The sequence below is a fragment of the Myotis yumanensis genome, unplaced genomic scaffold, assembly GCF_028538775.1.
Source record: "Myotis yumanensis isolate MYYU_CA2020_CCGP unplaced genomic scaffold, mMyoYum1.0.hap1 SCAF_12, whole genome shotgun sequence".
NCBI lineage: Eukaryota > Metazoa > Chordata > Mammalia > Chiroptera > Vespertilionidae > Myotis > Myotis yumanensis.
The window spans coordinates 4881888-4902071 of NW_027223763.1; the positions used below are offsets into that span (position 1 = coordinate 4881888).

A 20184-nucleotide genomic window follows, 5' to 3' on the forward strand; every position below is an offset into this window, starting at 1 on the left:
CTCCAGCAAACCTCCTGACCATCCAAGGAGACCCCACCCCAGGCACCTTGGACCCCCCTCTCAGAGCAGCAACCCCCGGCCTTCCAGGCCCCCCAGTCTAGAGCGCCCCAGAGATCATAATCCTGTCCCCCTGTCCGATGTCTCAGTCCCCAGCTGGGAGGAGGGGGCCCAGGAATGGTTCAGGACAAGAAGGGAAAATGTCAACAAAAGCCAAGTTGTCAAGCTGCGGCCCTCGGTCCAGGCCTCCTGCCTGGAGCTCCCAGTCCTGGCCAGACCCCGCTCTGCCCCTGCCCAGCCGACCCACCCCCGGAGACTGGGTCCTGCTCTGCAGGCAGCCACCGTGAGGGCGGCGGGCGTTCCTGGCCAGGGCCTGCCCCATCCCAGGAACACAATAAGGGCCCGATGGTCATGATTAGTGAGGAAGGAAAGGGGACAGCACCAGCTTAGGGCTCTCAGCCTCACTCTCACTCTCACACGGCTCTGGGCCTCAGCAGGTGGCAAGGCCCAGCCACTCAGCGGGCATGACTCAGAGGAGACCAAATTCACGAGGTTGTGTTTTTCCCGTCAGGCAGATGGGGAAACGGCCCTTCCCCGAGGATTCATTCCCTGCGGCTCCTCGGCCAAAAAAAGTCGAGGAGTCAGGCCCAACATTTGAGATGGTTGGGTACCTCCAAACCTTCCTCCCGCGAGGGCCCCCCAAGGTCAAGCCGGCGGCCCCCCTAGGCTCCTGCAAAGGCCTTGGCGCTCGCGGGTCACCCGGGGTTGACAGGGTGAGAAAATAAGTGCGGTTTGGCCCGGAGCGGGGAGCCATGCGCACCTGCCGCAGGTGAGGACCGGCCTTGCGGGTGGGGGAGGGGGCGTCGCCGCGGCACGCTCGTGAGCTCACCCCGGCTCCGAGAGGCTGTGCCGAGGGCGGCCGCGGCTCCCACGTGGCTGCTGAGAGGGGGCCCACGTTGCAGGCAGCGGCCCCAGCGCCTCCGCGTCCCGCGCAGCGCCGCGGCCCCAGGAGAACATTCGAGGCAGCAGCGGCGTTAGAAGCCCGGGGTCTGTTCGGTATTTGAATAGCACAAAGGAACCGCCTTGGTCTGATTGGCCAGCCCAGTGGCCCCGGGGCGGGCAGCGCCTGTCACTCGGGAGGCTCTGGGCACTCCGATTGGCTTATCGGGTATGGGGCGGAATCCGGACGCCCGGCTAAATAGCTGGGGCCGGGCCGGCCGAGGCTCATTGCTTTGGCGCCGTCTGGGGAGCACGGTCCTGCGGTTGGCGCGCAGCGCATGGTGGCAGCTCCTCTCGGAGCGCAGCCGACCCGCTGATCCGGGCTCCGTTTCCCCTGCCCAGTGCGCCCCGGCGGCCGGCTGGAGGCCGAAACAGCAGCCGCATTAGGAGCAGCAGCGGCCGCGGCTGCTCCGCCGCAGCCGTCTCCGCGGGAGCATGGAGTGCGCCCTGGACGCCCAGAGCCTGATCAGCATCTCCCTGCGCAAGATCCACAGCTCCCGGACCCAGCGCGGCGGCATCAAGCTGCACAAGAACCTCCTGGTATCCTACGTGCTCCGCAACGCGCGCCAGCTCTACCTGAGCGAGCGCTACGCCGAGCTCTACCGGCGCCAGCAGCAGCAGCAGCAACAGCAGCAGCCGCCTCACCACCAGCACCAGCACCTCCCGTACGCGGCGCCGGGCATGCTGGCCAGCGCGGCCGACTTCGGCCCGCTCCAACTTGGTGGCGGCGGGGACGCGGAGACGCGCGAGCCGGCCGCCCGGCACCAGCTGCACCAGCTTCACCAGCTCCACCAGCTGCACCTCCAGCAGCAGCTGCACCAGCACCAGCACCCGGCGCCCAGGGGCTGCGCGGCGGCGGCGGCCGGGGTGCCCGCGGGCGGCGCGGGGGCGCTCTCGGAGCTGCCCGGTTGCGCCGCGCTCCAGCCGCCGCACGGCGCGCCCCACCGCGGGCAGCCCTTGGAGCCGCTGCAGCCGAGTCCTGCGCCTCTGCCTCCGCCCGCGCCCGCCGCGCTCTGCCCGCGGGACCCTCGCGCCTCAGCCGCCTGCTCCGCGCCCCCAGGGGCCGCCCCTCAGGCTGCTGCTGCCGCCTCCCCTCCCGCCTCCCCGGCCCCCGCCTCCTCCCCTGGCTTCTACCGGAGCGCGTACCCGGCCCCCTCGGACTTCGGCGTGCACTGCAGCAGCCAGACCACCGTGCTGGACCTGGACACTCACGTGGTGACCACGGTGGAGAACGGCTACTTGCACCAGGACTGCTGCGCCTCCGCCCACTGCCCCTGCTGCGGCCACGGCGCCCCGGGACCCGGCCTGGCTTCCGCCGCCGGCTGCAAGCGCAAGTATTACCCTGGCCAGGAGGAGGAGGACGACGAGGACGCGGGCGACCTGGGAGCCGAGCCCCCCGGGGGCGCCCTGTTCGCCCCCTGCAAGCGCGCCCGCTTCGAGGACTTTTGCCCGGACTCGTCCCCGGACGCGTCCAACATCTCAAACTTGATCTCCATCTTTGGCTCAGGCTTCTCGGGGCTGGTGAGCCGACAGCCGGACTCCTCGGAGCAGCCGCCACCGCTCAACGGGCAGCTGTGCGCCAAGCAGGCGCTCGCCAGCCTCGGCGCCTGGACTCGAGCCATTGTCGCCTTCTAGGGACCCCCGAGGGCACGGGGACCCGGGGTCCCGCGGGGCTGGGGCCAGACAAAGACTCGGCCAAGGGGGCGAGAGGAGGGAAGGAACGGGTGCCCGGCCACTCGGGGCTGAGCGTGGGGACAAGCAGGGGAAGGCGGCGAATGTTTTATAAATTGTAAAATAAAAAAAAAGAAACCTTAAGATCTTGGACTTTATTTTTACAGAGAGAAAAAGCGCCTATTTAAGTATGCTTTGTGTTTCTCCTCCTGTTTTTTTCTTTCTTTCTTTTTATTGTAGAGATTGCAGTGGTGTTTAGCGAGGAGCCAGCCACGTGAGGGAGGGCTGTTGCCCGGAGGAGGTGCGGGGCAGCCGGGGGCGAGACCGGGCGCGCCGGGGGCGCCGCGCAGGAGGGCGCTGGGCCCGGGACGCTGATCCCAATCGGTTGTCAGACCCAGGAAGCCCGGCGCTGGGTCTCCCTAGTCCCTCCACGGGGCGAGGAACGGGTCTTGTGAAATCCTCAGCAAAAACAAAGGCAAACTATCTCCGAAAGGGACGTTTGGGTCACATTTCCTCTCTGGGGGCGGCCTCCAAAGTTCGCAAAATGAGAAGGCAGAAATGAAAACACTTCAACTTTTTTTTTTCTTTTTTTCCCGGCGGGTGTCTTGAACCCCTCCTCCCCGCCCCTCTGGCTCCGTTCTCTTCCCCTCCTCCACTCGTCTCCTGGACTCAGGGGTGGCGCCGGACACCCCGACACTCTCGGACACTGTTTGGGGACGGGGTGGGGGGCGGGCACCTCGGACTACATTTCCCATCATGCCCAGCACTGCGGTCCTCACCAAACAAAAAAGGAAGTCGATTCCTTCACCTGGATCCCCGGCGGCCCGGAGGGAGGGAGGGAGGGAGGGGCCGGGGCCGCCGCCTGCGTCGGAGACTTCACCAAGTTCCTGCTCAGATGTGGTGTTTGTGTGTGCGCTTCTAAGTTGCACGGTCCCGGTTCAGCCTTCGGTTGCATTTCATGAAACCAGCATTGTTCGAGCCTGTGGTAACCCCGTCCTGTGTCTTCAGCTCGATAGATTTTGTTTAATTTAAAGCCTCTTGTTGTAAAAAGGTGGGCGTCTGCAGCCCCTCGGGTTCTCTGCCATCAGCCACATGTGAACTCCAAAACCAGTTGCCAACCCTTCCTGTCTCGGCCCTTCTCCCTCCGCCCCCTGTATTTTCGTGCATACTGAAATTGTACATCACCGGGTAAAACTGTTCAGATTGTTTAAATTTATAACCTTAATAAAAAGTCGATTATAGAGGATGGCGGTGCCTTGTTTTCAGGTCGGCCCGGAGGTGGGGAGCATTGCGGGAGGGGGGAGAGACCCCTCCCAGCTCTCCTGGCTTTAGACGGGCAGGGATCTGCCGACACCGCAGGGCCAGGAGTGGGAGCAGGAGGGAGGGGGGGGAGGCTGGTTGTTGGGGATGAAGCCAGTGCTGCGGGCCTCGGGGTAGGGGGCCTCCTCCCCAAAAGAGACTGCCCCCCTCAAAAGAAAAAAACAACCCGGCCGTCCCGGGTCTCCTGCGGGAAGCCCAGCCAGCCTGCAGCACACTTCCTGCCCCGTCAGGGACCCAGGGCCTGGTTGGCCTCAAGTCTGAGCTCTCTCTGCAGCCGGGAAGCGGAGCCGGGGAGGCCGGGGTGGGGGTGGGGGAGGGGGCTCCGGGCCACGCCCCCTCCAGCTCCGTGCCTCCGCTCGCACGTCGCAAGTCGCACGTCTAGGCTGCAACTTGGGGAAGTTTTTTCGTTTTCTTTTCTTTCTTTCCTTTTTTTTTTTTTAAGTTGAGTTTGTTATCACTGCTCCGTGCCACTTGGTGGTGTGCCGGCGGCGGCTCCCTCCCTCCTCGCGCCCCTCCCCTCTCCCTCTCCCCTCGCTCCGCCCGCCTCTCTCCCTCCCCAGTGGATGGAGCAGGAAGGCTCCGGGCGCGCTCTCCCCTCTGACCACCTACGGAATGACCTCAGAGTGGGAGAATGTGCCAAGGCCCCGAGGAGCAAGCTCGCCTTCTCCCCGCTGGAACCAAACTCACATCTGGAGCCGCGGCTCGGGCCCGGGGGCGCGCGGGGTGGTTCCAGCTTTGCAAACGGGGGGTAGCAGAGAAAGACTGGGGGGAAAAAAGAAGGAAGGGAAAAAACCAAAGTGGCTGCTTGCTGTGTTCGCTGTGTCTCTCTCGGTCTCTGTGGCGCGCTGTCTCCCCAATGCTCTCGCGCTCGCTGCCTCGCCCCTGCGCTCCCCTTTCCCGCACCAGGGCCCCCCCCCCCAGCACCACTCACGCCCCCCGCCCCGCAGAGAGAGGAGAGGCTGCTTGCGAGTCCCCACCCCAGACTCCGAGAGGCAGACGCAAGCCAGTCCTAGGGGTCCCCTCGGCTCTGGGTCTCGGTGTAGCGCTAGGCGAAGTTCTTGGGGACACTCCGAGCGCGGGGGGCCGCCAAGGTCCGCGATGGGGGTGGGGGGAGAAGGAGGCTATGGAGGCGTGAGTTACAGGAAGGAAAGGCACTACCTTCACACACACACACACACACACACACACACACACACACGAGCTGTTTCTCGGCACCCCATGGGAAGGGTCGGGAGCTTCCGGGGTGGGGGGCGTGTGTCTCCCCACTCCCCATCTTTCCCGGCTGCAGGCAGCGCTGTTGGATGCTTGGTTTTGATTCAATCCACCACGCCAGTTGCCAGAGCTCCCCCTAGTGCCGCTTCCCCGCCTTGCAGCAACCGAGGCAGGGAGTGGGCGAGGCCGAGCCGGGGGCGACGGCACTGCGGGGGCTGCTAGGCTCGCACCTGGGCGCCGCGCCGCGCGTGGGTCCTGCCCCGACGGGAGCTCGTGGCTGGGGCTGCGCGCGTCCCCGCCCCAAGCCTGCCTCGTGGAGGCGGCACGTGGCCGGCCGCCTTTGTTGGGAGCGCCGTCCTAGGCACTGCAGGGCCCGGGAGCTAAGGGGCTTGGGAGCCCCCACCCCACTCTCCCCAGATCCGTAGGGAACCCAGGACCCCGACCAGGGTTCTCCTCCGTCTGCCAGGGTTTCTGAGCTCCAGCTGCGCCAAGAGCCAGCGCATGGGATGCAGTGACGGAGGGGTGGGGGCGGAGCGCTCCGGAGCTCCCAGAGGAGAGGTGTCCTTTTCCCTGATCTTTCCAGGGCCCAGGAGCCAGGGGCAGCCGCCCCGAGCACAGTCCGCAGTGACCCAAAACACAACCACCGCCATCTGCCTCTCGCACGGAGGCATGGCGCACAAGACAAGCACAGCCCTGGCATCGCACTGCGCGCCACACGGGACCAACCAGCCGAGCGCACTGCCCCCACACCGACGCTCTAAGGGGCATCCTCGCTCCACTCAACGCCCCTCCCTCCAGTCCTAGCACAGCACGCAGCTAGCCCGCGGGAATATCCGGAGAGACTGTACTCCGGCACAGCACCGGATGGGGGCAGGGCGGAGGGGTGGGGGGGGCACATGCCGGGCCTTGACAGTCTTCCAAAGGGGAGAGGGCAGGGGTTCGCAGACAGCCCTTCTCCAATAAAAAAGACCCAGTCAGACCACAAGAGCCCCCACAGGACTTGGGGTGCTGCTTGGGGAGGTAGGGAGATTGGAAGAGACTGGAGGGCCCAGGGAATGACGGGGGGCGGGGGGGGGGGGGGGCTTCCAGAAAACAGCTCTGGAAGCCAGAGCTCCAGCGAGCCCTGGTGCCCCCGGTAGCCAGCACCCAGCACACCCACGGCCCCTAGAACACGGCAGGTCCCGCCCCTGGAACCTGGTGGAGGACTCAGCCAGGCTCCTACCTGTGCTCCCAGGCAGGCGCCGCTGCTCGCTGCTCGGATAACAGCCCAGGCCTGAAAGAGCCGCAGGCTGCCCTCCACAGCAGCCAGGGGCGGGGGCTGCCCCGGCTCCCAGGGCAGCCACTGTGCCAGGCGCTGAGATCCCAGGCCCCTACGGTGTGTCCCTGGTGTCCCTCCACGCACCCGGGAGCGCTCCTTGCTGCACCTCCATCGCTGAGCACAGGTGACAGACCCACCTGGGGCCTGGCCCGTGCAGAGCGCCTGGCTGGCCGCCTCGGGAAGCAAACAGCGTATAAAAGAGCAGTAAAGCCCCTGGTGTGGGTTCACTCGGGTTCCCAGCTCGACTCTGAAATAGACACTATGGCAGCCTTGTTTTAGAAACGAGAAAACTTACGAAGGGGCCAGTGTTCCTGTTGGGGTTCACAGTCCAGCGGGGGAGAATGTAAAACAGGCTGCAGCGCAGAGCGAGCAGGTGGCCCTGATCTGGCTGAGTAGTGATGTTGCTAAGTCCCAGCTGAACCCGAACTAGCAGGTTAGGAGCACCCTCCACCCCCACCCCAGTGCTTCATGCTCTGCGTCCAGAACCCAGGGATAAAGAGAGACAGGACAGTGGTCTCTGTGTCCCACCCACAGGGCGCGGCCTGACCGTTTCCCGGTATTTCGCACGGTAAGGGACAGCAGGCCTGCTGGAATCAGCTCGGACAAAAGTGAGACTTCTTGGCTCCAGGCTCTAAACTGTGCAGTGGGCAGGGATGGAGCTGGCTTCAGGTACAACTGGATCCAGGCACAACGCCCCCCCCCCTCCCCCTGCCTTCTCTCCTTCCCTCCCTCTCACTGCCCTTGAGCCTCCCACTCTCCTATTGCAGACCCACTGCTCACTGGAGGCAGCTCCTGGCTTCCCACCTCGCAGCTTTGCCACCCAAGGGGGCTGCCTCTCCTCTTATTTTCAACTCAGAAAATCTCAGGGAAAGACTGTCCTGTCCCAAACCTGCGGCCGGGGTTGGAGGGTGGCTGGTAGCCCCCGCTGGAAGCTCATGGGCAGAGAAGGGAGGATCTTCCCAGAAAAATGTGGCAGTGGGTGACAGGCCAGAACAGTCCTCCTCCGGAGGGGCCGCTGCAGCAGGCGTTTTCGCATGGGTCTTGGGGAGAAGCACAGGCCTGGCGTTTCGGGGCCTGGGGGACTGAGGGCAGCCTGCACCGCTCTGGGGCGGCACACTCTCCGTGCTCCCCGCCAGGAATGAGGCTTCGGGGCCTGGGGGACCGTTCTGGAAGGCGCACTCTCCGTGCTCCCGCCGGGGCCTGGGGGACCGTTCTGGAAGGCGCACTCTCCGTGCTCCCGCCGGTAATGAGGCTCAGGGCCATCTGGTGCCTCCCAGGTTTGCACTCCGGCATCACCAGGGGAGGGAGGCTGCAGCTCCAGGGGCAGGGCGGGTTCTCCCAGCGGGCTCCATGGCAGGGACAGTTACAGGGGCCACCCTCAGGGGCAGTGGGCAGCTGCAAGCAGGCCAACGTGGAGGAACTTGGCTGGAGCTCATCCTGGCCCTCCAGGCACTCCGGACATCCTGAAAAGGCTGTGAGGGAGGCAAGGGGTTGGCCCGCCTTTACACCCCCAGCCGGTGGGGCCTGGGACATCCGGGGAACAGGGAACGGTCTATTCCAATGTGCAGATATAAAAGGCTCAATAGAAGCTTGACATGTTGAAATGGCTGTGGGATCACAGGTAACCTTTGTTTTATCTCTCATGCATTTCTATATTTTCCAAACTTTCTACAATGAGCATGTATCACTTTTCTATTTAGAAGGAAAATTAACACATATATTTTTCAAAGGAAAATTGTGACGTGACAGGGGCTGTAATCCATGTACAGCCCGCTCCAGAGCGTGCGTGGGGGAGTGAGGGGGGAAGCAGCTACAGTCAACCTGTCTGGGGCAGGCTCAACCCCAGAGGGACAGATGCTCAACCGGAAAGCCTTGACTCGCAGAATGCGTTCTCTTTGCTAAAAGAAGTGTAAGACAAGCTCGCCTCGGGAACATTGTCGAGCAGACACTCTGGAAGGAGCTGTTTCACTCTCACCTCTGACCCTGTCCCAGCTCCATCGGTCCTGCCCGTCGGTCATCACAGAATGATTCACTCTGTTCCTAAATCTCCGGGCCTGTAAGAGGCAAATGTGCTGGAGAAACTTTTTAGGCAACTTCAGCTGAAACTGATGAGAAGTGGCCGCACTCGGCCGAAAGAGCACTGGACTGGGAGTCTGAGGACCCAGGGGCAGGTCCTGGCGCAGCCACAGGCTTACCTGGGGACCTGGGACCAGTCACTTTCCCAGCAGGCACACATTCCCTTCTCTGAGGGGGTAAGTGCAAGGAGAGAAGGAAGGTCCTAGACCTGTGTCGACACTCAGTAAGTCAAAGGGCAACCACTGTTCCCAGCCTGCTGTGAGCAGAGGCTTGTGTCCATCACAGCAAGGAAAATGCAGGTGGCAGTGTCCCACTCCACATCTGCCTATGAGCACATTCCTACTTCACCTACTTATTTAGCAACTATACATTCATTCATCTTATATAATAAAAGGCTAATATGCAAATCGACCGAACAGCAGAACGACAAGTCTCTATGATGTGCACTGACCACCAGGGGGCAGACGCTCAACGCAGGAGCTGCCCCCTGGTGGTCAGTGAGCTCCCACAGGGGGAGTGCTGCTCAGCCAGAAGCCGGGCTCGTGGCTGGCGAGCGCAGTGGCGGTGGCGGGAGCCTCTCCTGCCTCCTCTGTGGCAGTGCTAAGGATGTCCGACTGATGGCCATCAGTCGGACATCCCCCGAGGGCTCCTGGACTGCGAAAGGGCACAGGCCAGGCTGAGGGACACCCCCCCTCCCCGGTGCACAAATTTCATGCACTGGGCCTCTAGTTCAAATATATATTGAGTGCCTACATATGCCAGGCCCTGTACTAGGTAAGCATCAAGGGTGCAGCCATGAACAAGACAGACAAGGGCCCTGCCCTCATGGAGCTGACATTCTGTGGGGGAGATAATAAGCAAATGAACTGATAGGTAATTAGATAAATCTTATGGGAAAATTAAAACAGGCTTAGAGAGAAGGTGATATATTTGAGCTGAGACCTGAATGGCTCAGCTATGTTAGTCAGTATAGTATAGACTATGCTGCGATAACAAATTAATCCCAAATCTCAGAAATTTAACAACAGCGATTGATTTTATGCAAAATCTGTCTACATCAGACAACTCTCCTAGCTGCTGTCTTCCACGTGGTGACTCAGCAATTCAGGAGCGAGGCAGTCCTGCCCGGGAGGTGAGTCCCCTCACACTCACTGCTCTTGGCCAAAGTAGCCCATGACCTGCCTGACTGCAAGGGCCCTAGGAGGGCGGTGCTCCTGGGGGCCCGGGAAGGAGAGGTGACACACAGACGGGTGAGCACTAGAAAGTTCTACCACACCAGCTGGACAAGCAACGGTGGAAGAGTGCCCCAGGCAGAAGGAACAGCAGATGCAAAGACTAACACAGGAACAAATCTGGTGTGTCCAACGCATTGGAAGAAGGGTGACACGGCTGCGGGCACGGGGAGAGTGGCAGGAGACAGGGCCAGACAGGAAGGCGGGGATGAGACGATCTGGTTACAAGACCCAGGAAGGAACTTCACACCGTGCCTGCTCAGTGGGGGGAGGGGGCTGGGGGCTGAGGGAGGGGACAAACCAGTAGAACCACAGCCTGGGACAGCTGCCCCAACCAGTTCCCCCGGTCCTGCTGGGCAGGCCCCGTCCCCAGGCCAATCCGGGCTCCGTCTCTCTGCCCAGTGGACTGATCATGGACACACCACCTAAGGGGCCCTCAGCCAAGAGGGAGGATGGGCGTCTGCTCTGGGGCCGCATGCAGGCTCCGTGGGCGACATCCCTCCCTGGACATTGTTAACAGATGAGTGAATGTGGAGCCGCAGGCACAAGGCCAAGCACCAGGGGGCTTCCTGGGGCCGGCCACCCCGCCCAGGGCAGCCATCCGCGGCCCAGGCTCCTGGTCCCGAGCTCGGCTCAGCCTCCAGAGCCACACAGACCCGAGGACACACAGGGCTCTGCCGCTTTCTAGGGGACGATGGCTCTTCACGTCCCCTCGTGCAGTCCCGTCTCTCGTCTATAAAATGAGGAGGCGTGTGGGTGCCCGCCGGGCACACAGGAGGTGCCCAATGAACAGGAGCGGCATTCTCGTCACCAGTGGGGTCTGCCCAGAGAACTCGTCCTCAGCTGCTGAACAAAACTGGTGGCCTAAGCCCAGCGCGTGGCTCAGTGGGTTGATGTTTCTCTCTCTCCCTCTCCTTCCTCTGAAATCAATAAAAATATATTAAAAAAAAAATGTTGACCTAAGAAGTAAGAAGATGCACCTTTTCCCAGAGAGACCCAATCAAGGTCTCTGTACTCTGGAGCCGGTGTTGGGGGTGGGGAGGGGGAGACGGGGGTGGGGAGGGGGGACGGGGGGGGGGGGGCAGTGGAGGAAGTGCCCTATAACCTTTGCTGGATTTTTTTCTTCCCATAAATCGGCACTTGTGTTTTTAAAAAAGGTTACTCTCCCAGAAGGTGTCTGGGTAGGACATTGTCCCAGTCACCAAGGTTGCGGGTTCCATCCCCAGTCAGGGCACATACACAAACCAACCCACGAACGAGTAAGTGAAACAAATCATTGTTTCTCTCTCTCTCTCTGCCTTCCTGTCTCTCTAAAATCCATTTTTCTAAAATTTAAAGGAGAAGCAATTGGTGACTGTCTACCCTCCCTCAACCAGGCCCTTCCCCACCCCCACCCCCTGCGTCTCTAACTCCTCCCTTTTTGCCCCGCCCCCGCCCCCCGCCCCAATCATGTCCTGATGTTTTTGAACATCCATACACCTTCCCACTTTCACTCCCCAGTTCCCAGCCAGCCACCCTCCAGGCTCCTCCACACACACCCCGACACCCCCAGCCCAGGGTGAAACTTGAGGGTCTCCTCTGATACCACATCAGCCAGCCTGGGCGCGCTGGGAAGGCGAAGGAAGAAAGCTCCCCTTTGTTCAGAGAAAGCTCCGAGGTCTGAGATAAAAGACCTGGCTGAGCACAGAACGGGTCCAGGTGGGCCGGGCAGTCGGATCTCTAAGTGACCTGCAGGCATTCGGATTGGACGGCCCGTCGCCGATGCTTTCAGCCAAGAAAGGAGGCTGGTGTCCAGGCGCCCAGGCCTGGCCCTCACCCCTGTGTGTTGCGCACTGTTCGGGCCTCAGCTTGAGGGAAGAGGGGATCACCTGGCTTGGACCTGGGAAGCCCATGGTGCTCTGGCTCCGGGCACACTGGACCCCGAGGCTCACGTGATGTCGTCAGGCTGGTCACTGTCTCTCAGTGCCTCCTGCCTGTCCTGGGCCCCTTCGGTTTTCTCTGCGGGAGCAGGAGAGCCACCGTGTGACCCGTGCAGTCCCGGGCCCGCATTCAAGGGCCCCTGCTTGGGGGTTAACACTGCTGTGGCGATGGGCTTTAATGTTTTTGTTGTCTTGAAATCCATCATCTTTTTTTTTAATTAAAAAGTATCCTGAGGATATTTTTCCCATTGATTTTTAGAGAGAGTGGAAAGGAGGAAAGGGGGAGAGAGAGAAACATTGACATGAGACGTATCGATTGGTTGCCCCTCCGCACACGCCCTGACTGGGCCAGGGATCGAATCTGCAACCCAGGCGTATGCCCTTGACCAGGAATTGAACCCATGGCCCTTCAGAACCTTGGCCATCGTTCTAACCACTGAGCGCACCGGCCAGGGCATAATCCTTTTAATCTGTGTTTTGTAAGTGAGGTCTGATGGGACAGTAGAGCTTACACCAAGTGTATGGAGCTTCAACTCACCTGCCCTCCTGCCACCTACCCTTCCCCTGGGACCCGGGCCCTGCCTGGCCTCCTCTTTGTGTGACCACTGTCCCCTCCATGGGCACAGGCACAGGGGGGGGGGGGGGGGTCAGGATGCCTGCCCAGCAGTGTCACGGGCATGTTGGCCCTGCACTGGCAGCACCAGGGTCTGTCAGGCAGCCAACCAGAGGCTGTGTCTAAGCAGGGGCGAGCCTCTCACCTACTCCCACTCCGGGGCCTGAGGTCCTTAGGGTTCACCCCTCCACTGTAGGATGAGGTGGGGGCCTGAGGGATGGGGAGGTACCTGGTCCACTTCCCCAGGCCCTACCCCTGGCCAGGGCTCCAGGGACAGGAAACTTCATTCATTCATCACTCAACATTTAGTGATGGGGCATCTGCCTACCCTGGGGGCAGCCATTGCTCCAGGCTCTGGAGATTCAGTGGTAGCCACACAGACCTGCCTCCTGCCCTCGCCAAGCTTACATTCTACTGAGAGAGGAGATGACGGCCAAGTCAACAATCAGATAATAAACCTTCAGATCATGATAAGCGTCGTGAAGGCTGGTGTGGCAGAGACTCCCTCAGCAGCAACTCAGAGAAAGCAGGGAAGGCCCCCCGGAGGTGGTGTGACATCTGAGCTGAGCCCTAAACAACCAGGCTCACCTTGGGGCCCAGGCAGTCCAAGCAGAGAAAACAGCAGGTGCAAAGGCCCTGGGGCAGCAATGAGCTTGGCATCTTAGAGGGCCAGGAAGCGAGCAGTATGTCTGGAGTGCAGGGGGCTGGGGGAGAGTGGAAGGGGTCAGAGGGGACAGATCACAGTGGAGTCTTCTCTTGGCAGTGAGAAGCTGCTTGAGGAATATGGGGGGACGCCTATACTGGGCGGCTCAGTGTGGAACCTGAGCACAGAGGGTAGAGTGGAGTTGGGAGACCCGAGAGGAGACTGTGCAATGATCCCATGAGAGCTGACAGTGGCTGAGGCCAAGGTGGCCGCGGTGCAGCAAAGGAAGTGACCAGATTTGGGTTATAACCTGAGGGAGATCCGAAGGACCTGCTCTCAGATTGGACTTGAGGAATGGCAGGGGGCCTGGATTTGGGGCCTGGATTTAGGGCCTGATGGCTCCTGTCCACTGAATGGGCTGGGCCTGGGGGAGACCCAGGAGCTCACGGCTGTGAGCGATTTCTGCTACTGCAAAGAAGTCTCCCCTTGCCCGGCCGGAAGCACTTCGCCCTGCAGAGCCACACAGGCCCCGCGTCAGACAAACCCAGCCCACCTGACTCTACGGGGCAGCAGGAGCCCCTGGCAGTCGCCCTGCAATGGGAAAGGGGTGCCACTTTCTCAGCCCACGTGGGGACTCCCGAGGGCACACGTACAGCATGTCTTGCAGGCTAACACGTGGCTATCAGCCAAAGTTGTCCTCACTGCTACCCACCTCTTCGTCTTTGTGGGGACAGGACCGGCCTCCTGGGAAGAAGCCAGGCTCAGGGAGGAGGTGCCTGACATGGGGCCGGGTCTGGGACAGTCCCGGAGAGGTGGACTCCGGCCACTGAGGGGGACAACATAACACAGTGGAAGCCACGCTGAGGCTCTAGGTCGGCCCAAGGGAGAGGCTGTAGGAGTGTGAGCTTCAGCAGGAAACGTACGCACCACCTCCTCTGTCCAGCAGTGACTTGACCCACCTGAGCCTCAGTTTCCTCCTCTGTGAAATGGGGACATAGCCAGCCCATGAGGATGAGGTGAGACACGTTTAGCGCTTCACTCAGGGCCCCCGCCTCCCTCTCAGGGAGGCTCTGAGGCAGACCCCCCGGTGAGAACTCGCTTGCCGGTCCAGTCCTTAGCTTGATGTATCTGAGCAAGTGTCCCCCCGCCCCCTCCTGTCTCAGCTGGAGGTACACCAGACTCCATAGGGGAAATGTTTTAAATCCACTTCTTCTCTTATTACAAAATGTGGACATAGATTTAAAAATCAAATATGAAAAACAAAAAAGCAAAGTTAAAACGTACCCACAATCATTTCCTCTTCCTTTTGTGTTTCGTAATGTTTACACATCTGCACTGAGTGGCCAGATGATTATGACCACCCCATCAGTACAATGGAGTGCATTAGTTATGCAAATGATGATAATAATAAAACTGTGAGAGCATTTGCTTAGGAAGTTTTCAACATTCAGTATTTTGGGAAGTGTCCGTGAGGTGCTGATGGGTGGTCATCATCATCTGGCCACTCAGTGTACAGCCATCTTTTGGGAGCAAGGAAAAGCAACAAGGATTTCCCCAAACCCTCACCTCCCACCGAGAGACGTCACATCACTACCTGGCAACACAGCCTCTGGTCTCTGTAGATGGACAGAGACAGCTCACTAGAGGTTGTATTAACCTCGTAGCTGTTCCCTCTGCCTCCAACACCTGAAGCACCTTTGCAGAGAAACCAACAGGTAGGCGCGCCGTCCAGTGACGGCCCCATCCGGCCTCGAACAATTCCAACAGTTGGACACGAGGGTATTTCCAGTGTTTCATCAGGAAAAGTCCTGCTTGAGTCTGCTCCGGTGCTGATCATACGGGACCGGCCTCAGCCCCGCCAGAAACCTCAAGTAAAGAGAAGCTGTGTCTACCAAGCAAACGGCCCCACCACCCCATGTTCCCACTGGATGGGTCCCTTCCAACACCCCCGCCCCCAAAGCTCCCGGAGCTGCCGATGTCACACACACACAGAGCCTCCAACCCCACCCCACCCCACCCCCAGCCAGGGTGTGCTGAGTGCTGAGAGAGGTGGGCAGCGTGTGGGCACTTCCAGGACGCCCACCCTGACCGAGGGCCGGGTGAGGACTGGCAGAGAAGTGAAGGGGTTCCCACTGGGGAAAGGATTCTGGGAAGAGGGTCAGACCTTAACTGCTTGGTGGCCAGGGAGTCTGAGGAATAGACCAGAGACCAGAGACCTAGGGGGAGGGAGGGAGCCTGGGGCTGGAGCGCTGGCAGGGCTCAGGGGTCCTAGGAGTCCCTGCAGCGCAGACTTCCCCAGCCCAGGGTTTGGGCCAGCCCCACCATCCGCCAGGCCCAAACATCCACCCAAGAAACTCCGCAAACTCAGCACCACAGCTGAGCACAGCATTCCTCCCAGGCCTGCCCCTTGGGGGGGGGGGGGGGGCGGCTTCCAGGCACAGAGGTGTCCCCAGGGTCATTGAGACTCCTCAGCACCAAACCCTGCCTGGATCTCCCTCTTCCCAGCCCAGGGCTTCACCCTCTTACCTGGGCCAACGCCCTAGCCCCATGGTCAGCAAACTGCAGCTCGCGAGCCATATGCGGCTCTTTGGCCCCTTGAGTGTGGCTCTTCCTAAGCCTTAGGAGTACCCTAATTAAGTTAATAACAATGTACCTGCCTATATAGTTTAAGTTTAAAAAATTTGGCTCTCAAAAGAAATTTCAATCGTTGTACTGGTGATATCTGGCTCTGTTGACTAGTGAGTTTGCTGACCACTGATCTAGACGAGTCTCAACTGGGCTGACTGGGCACTTCTAGTCTCTGCCACGTATCTGTTCCATGCCAGTAGCTACCTCAGGACTGTCCTCATGGAGATGACAGAAGCACAAGAAAGAGCAAGGCCTCTCGAGTGGTAGACTTAGAAGCACCATACTTGCACTTCTGCTTCATTCTATTACCCAAAGCCAGGCACGTGGTCAAGTCCAGAGACAGAGGCAGAGGACACTTCAAAGTTAAATGCCCAAGGGGGTGGATGCAGAGAGGGTAAAAGATCATTCAACCCATCAGCAAGACCTATCAATCCTGCCTTGGAAATACTTTCCACACCTGTCCAATACTCCTTCTATGTTATTGCTACCACCACTTCAGTTCACCATGACCTCTCTTACCTATCACCACCTGGCTGCTCTGTCCAAATCTTTCTTGTCCATTCCTTCTCAGACCATTCTCAATGCAGCAACGAGAATAAACTTAAAAAAGAAAACCTGCTCTGACCACTCATTTAATTAAGTCTGCCAACTGGTTTCCTATTGTTCTCAGGATAAAGGTGAAAATCCTGACGAAGGCCTGAATTGTTTTCAATTTCCAATGGAGGGGTTATTTTAAAGCAAATAGATGACCTGGTGAAAGGGAGAGAGTGAAGATGGAGTGTGGGAAAGAGAGGCTTTGTAATGACTTCCATGTGAGGACAGCCTGGGACCCCTTTCTCCAACCTCATCTCCTTCCATCCTTTCTTTCACTTTATGGTTGGAACACATCATAATTCCCCAACTTGTACACTATTTCAAGCCTCTGGGTTCTTATTGGGACTGCTCTGGAAGAACTGCAATAATAAATTAGAGATTAGGATGAGATAATAAGTAGTCAATATGCCCATAGCTCTCCCAATATGCTCTCTTGATGTTCTCACCATCTTTTAATGTAGATAAACATGTAACATGGTTATGCCAGGGTGAGGTGAGAGTAGGATACAGGTGTGACAATTCATCCGAGAGGTTTTTGAGCCTGAGTCTGAGATACAACTGTTCAATTGGCTTTGCGGAGGAGAAATCGAAGAGGATGAGGTCAGAGGAATGGGATGGAAAACATAGACATGGTGCAACTTCTTCACTAAGTTAGGCAACCTGCTCTCTGGAAAAGGACTACTAAGCCAAGACATTCTTCAAGACTGAGGCTGAGCAGATGCCTTTTAGTGCACAGGGAGTTATCCTGTGATTCTTTCAGAGTTTGAGAAGGCTTCTCAGGAGCTAGGCACACATAACCTTATTCCTTGTCCTCCCCAGAGGCGAGGGAGGAGGGGGGAGCGCCACTGGGGAGGAGGGAGGGAGGGAGGGAGGTGCGAGGCGCTGCCCTGACATTGATGAGTGCAAATACCATCCCTGCTACCCGGGTGTGCGCTGCGTGAACTTAGCTCCCAGCTTCAGATGTGACACCTGCCCCGGGGGCTTCACAGGGTCCATGGTGCAGGGTGCGGGGATCAGCTTTGCTAAGTCTAATAAACAGGTCTGCACTGATATCGATGAGTGTCGAAATGGAGCGTGTGTTCTCACCTCTATACGCATTGACACTTTGGGATCCTATCGCCGTGGGCCTTGTAAACCCGGGTACACTGGTGACCAGACTGGATGCAAACCGGAGCGAAACTGCAGAAACCCAGAACTGAACCCTGGCAGTGTGAATGCAGTGCATCGAGGAGAGGCGGGGGGATGTGACGTGCGTGTCGGATGGGCTGGCGATGGCTACTTCTGTGGGAAGGATGTGGACATTGACAGTTACCCAGACGAAGAACTGCCATGCTCTGCAAGGAACTGCAAGGACAACTGCAAGTCCGTGCCAAACTACGGCCAAGAAGATGCAGACGGAGACGGCACTGGCGATGCTTGTGATGAGGATGCCGATGGCGACGGGGTCCTGAATGAGCAGGATAACTGTGTCCTGACTCACAACGTGGACCAAAGGAACAGCGACCAAGGTATCGTTGGGGATGCCTGTGACAACTGCCGGGACGTCCTAAATGATGACCAGAAAGACACCGATGGGGATGGAAAGGGGACACCTGCGCTGATGACATGGATGGAGATGGAATAAAACATTCTGACAATTGCCAGCAAGTTCCCAATCATGACCAACAGGACGGGGACGGCGATGGCGTGGGGGATGCCTGAGGCAGTTGTCCTGATGTCAGCGACCCCAACCGGTCTGATGTGGACAACGATCTGGGTGGGGACTCCTGTGACACCAATCAGGACAGCGACGGAGACGGGCACCAGGACAGCGCAGACAACTGCCCCGCCGTCATTAACAGTTCGCAGCTGGACACTGATAAGGATGGAATTGGGACGAGTGTGATGATGAGGATGACAATGACAGCATTCCAGACCTGGTGCCCCCTGGACCGGACAACTGCGGCTGGTCCCCAACCCGGGCCAGGAGGACAGCAAGAGTGACGGCGTGGGAGACCTCTGTGAGACAGACTTTGACCAGGACACGGTCATCGATCGGATCGACGTCTGCCCGGAGAATGCTGAGGCCACCCTGACCGACGTCAGGGCCTACCAGACCGTGGTCCTGGACCCTGAAGGGGACGCCCAGATCGAGCCCAACTGGGTGGTCCTGAACCAGGACATGAAGACTGTGCAGACCATGAACAGCGACCCTGGGCTGGCAGTCGGATACACGGCTCTTAATGGAGTTGACTTCGAAGGGACCTTCCACGTAAATACCCAGACGGATGATGACTATGCCGGCTTCATCTTTGGTTACCAGGACAGCTCCAGCTTCCACGCGATCATGTGGAAGCAGACAGAGCAGACATACTGGCAGGCCATCCTGTTCCGGGCTGTTGCAGAACCTGGCATTCAGCTTAAGGTCCAGACAGGTCCAGGGAAGCATCTCCGAAATTCCCTGTAGCACACTGGGGACACCCGCGACCAGGTCAGGCTGCTGTGGAAGGACTCCAGGAACGTGGGCTGGAAGGACAAGGTGTCCTCCCGCTGGTTCCTGCAGCACAGGCCCCAGGTGGGCTACGTCAGGGTGCGATTCTGTGAAGGCTCCGAGTTGGTGGCTGACTCTGGAGTCACCACAGACACCACCATGTGAGGAGGCCAGCTCAGCGTCTTCTGCTCCCAAGAAAACATCATTTGGTCCAACCTTAGGTATCGCTGCAATGACACCATCCCAGAGGACTTCCAAGAGTTCCAAACCCAGAATTTCCATCGCCTGGATAAGTAAACCCAAGGAGCAATTCATAACTGCTTTTCTAGACACTAAAGCCATTTTTTTTAACTTCCTACAACTTTATTTACACTGTGGCTTTCCAAAGATATCAAACTTTTTACATGAACGTAGCAATAAAGAAGAGGACACATTTGTAATACCTTAACCAATAAAGAAATTAAAGATAAAAAAAAAAGAGAGAGGCTGGGGAGGAGGGAGGGAGGGAGGCGCGGGATCCTCCCCTTCCTACAAGCTGTGCACATGGCTCCCCGAAGGCTCTTGACGGCAGGAGTCTCACCTTTCCCACCGTGTCCCCCAAAGTCCTGTGGGTGGCACGTGGGTAGTTGTCGTTGGCTTCCCCGCTGGTGTAAGTGTTGGCGCACCAAGCGCTCACCTTCGCCACCTCCCACCCCAGCTGCTTCCTGCGGGTTTTCTCCTTGAAAAAGGGGAGGCCTCTTCACTCTCACCCCGTGAGCACGGAGTGACCCGGGCCCCGGAGCGCCAGGCAGGAGCACGGCTGGCGGTCCCCTTGTTCCTGGGGCCTCTCTGCCCAAATGGTGAGCTCCAGGCCCACGCCCCTCCGAGGATGAGGCAGCAGCACAGGCCAAGCCGGCTGGGCAGGCGGCGCCGCTCCCCCCCCATGCCCCATCCCAGCTCCTCGGCAGGCTCCCCCCCTGCAGCCCTGGCCAATGTCCTCCGTGTCCCGCTGGCCCTACTGTCCACACCTCGTCCACCCATCTCCTCCTGCCCCTCCACCACTCGGCCCCGGGCACCCATGGCCACAGTTTCTCTGAAGTAAACCCAGCACAATACCGTGGGCAGGCAGCCGGGCACCTAGTCAGGGACGCTCCCTCCAGGCCCCTCCCTTTCGCTTGCATATGGCCTCTCCTGCTCCTGGTGACTCCCGCACAGAACGCCACCGTGTGCAAACCGCCTGAGCATGACCTGGAGCCCCCACCCTCTCCCCATCTGGTCCCTGCTCCTTTACAACAAAACTCCTCCAGGGGAAGTAGGTGTCCACCAGAGCTCAGTCCTTTTTCCTGCTTCTGGACTTGGACGGGCCCTGTGCTTCCGGGAGCCACCATGCCTGGTTCCCACTCCCTCCCATCCTCGCCCCCCCCCCCCTGGTGCCCGCGGCCCCGCCCCTGGCTCCTCCTCAGGTCTCAGCTCTCATGTCCTCTGAGGTGCCTGTCCACCCCCGACCCCCGTG

The 20184-nt window shown here is 59.4% G+C and overlaps 1 protein-coding gene and 1 pseudogene across 1 annotated transcript; both read left to right on the forward strand.

The window, feature by feature from the left end:
• The first annotated feature begins 1245 nt into the window (after positions 1-1245).
• On the forward strand, positions 1246-2805 carry IER5L (immediate early response 5 like). The gene has a single exon (XM_070430021.1). The coding sequence runs from the start codon at positions 1432-1434 to the stop codon at positions 2629-2631; it is 1200 nt and encodes a 399-aa protein (XP_070286122.1). The 5' UTR covers positions 1246-1431; the 3' UTR covers positions 2632-2805.
• A 13891-nt stretch (positions 2806-16696) lies between these two features.
• LOC139020976 (thrombospondin-4 pseudogene) lies at positions 16697-19044 on the forward strand (annotated as a pseudogene).
• The last annotated feature ends 1140 nt before the right edge of the window (positions 19045-20184 follow it).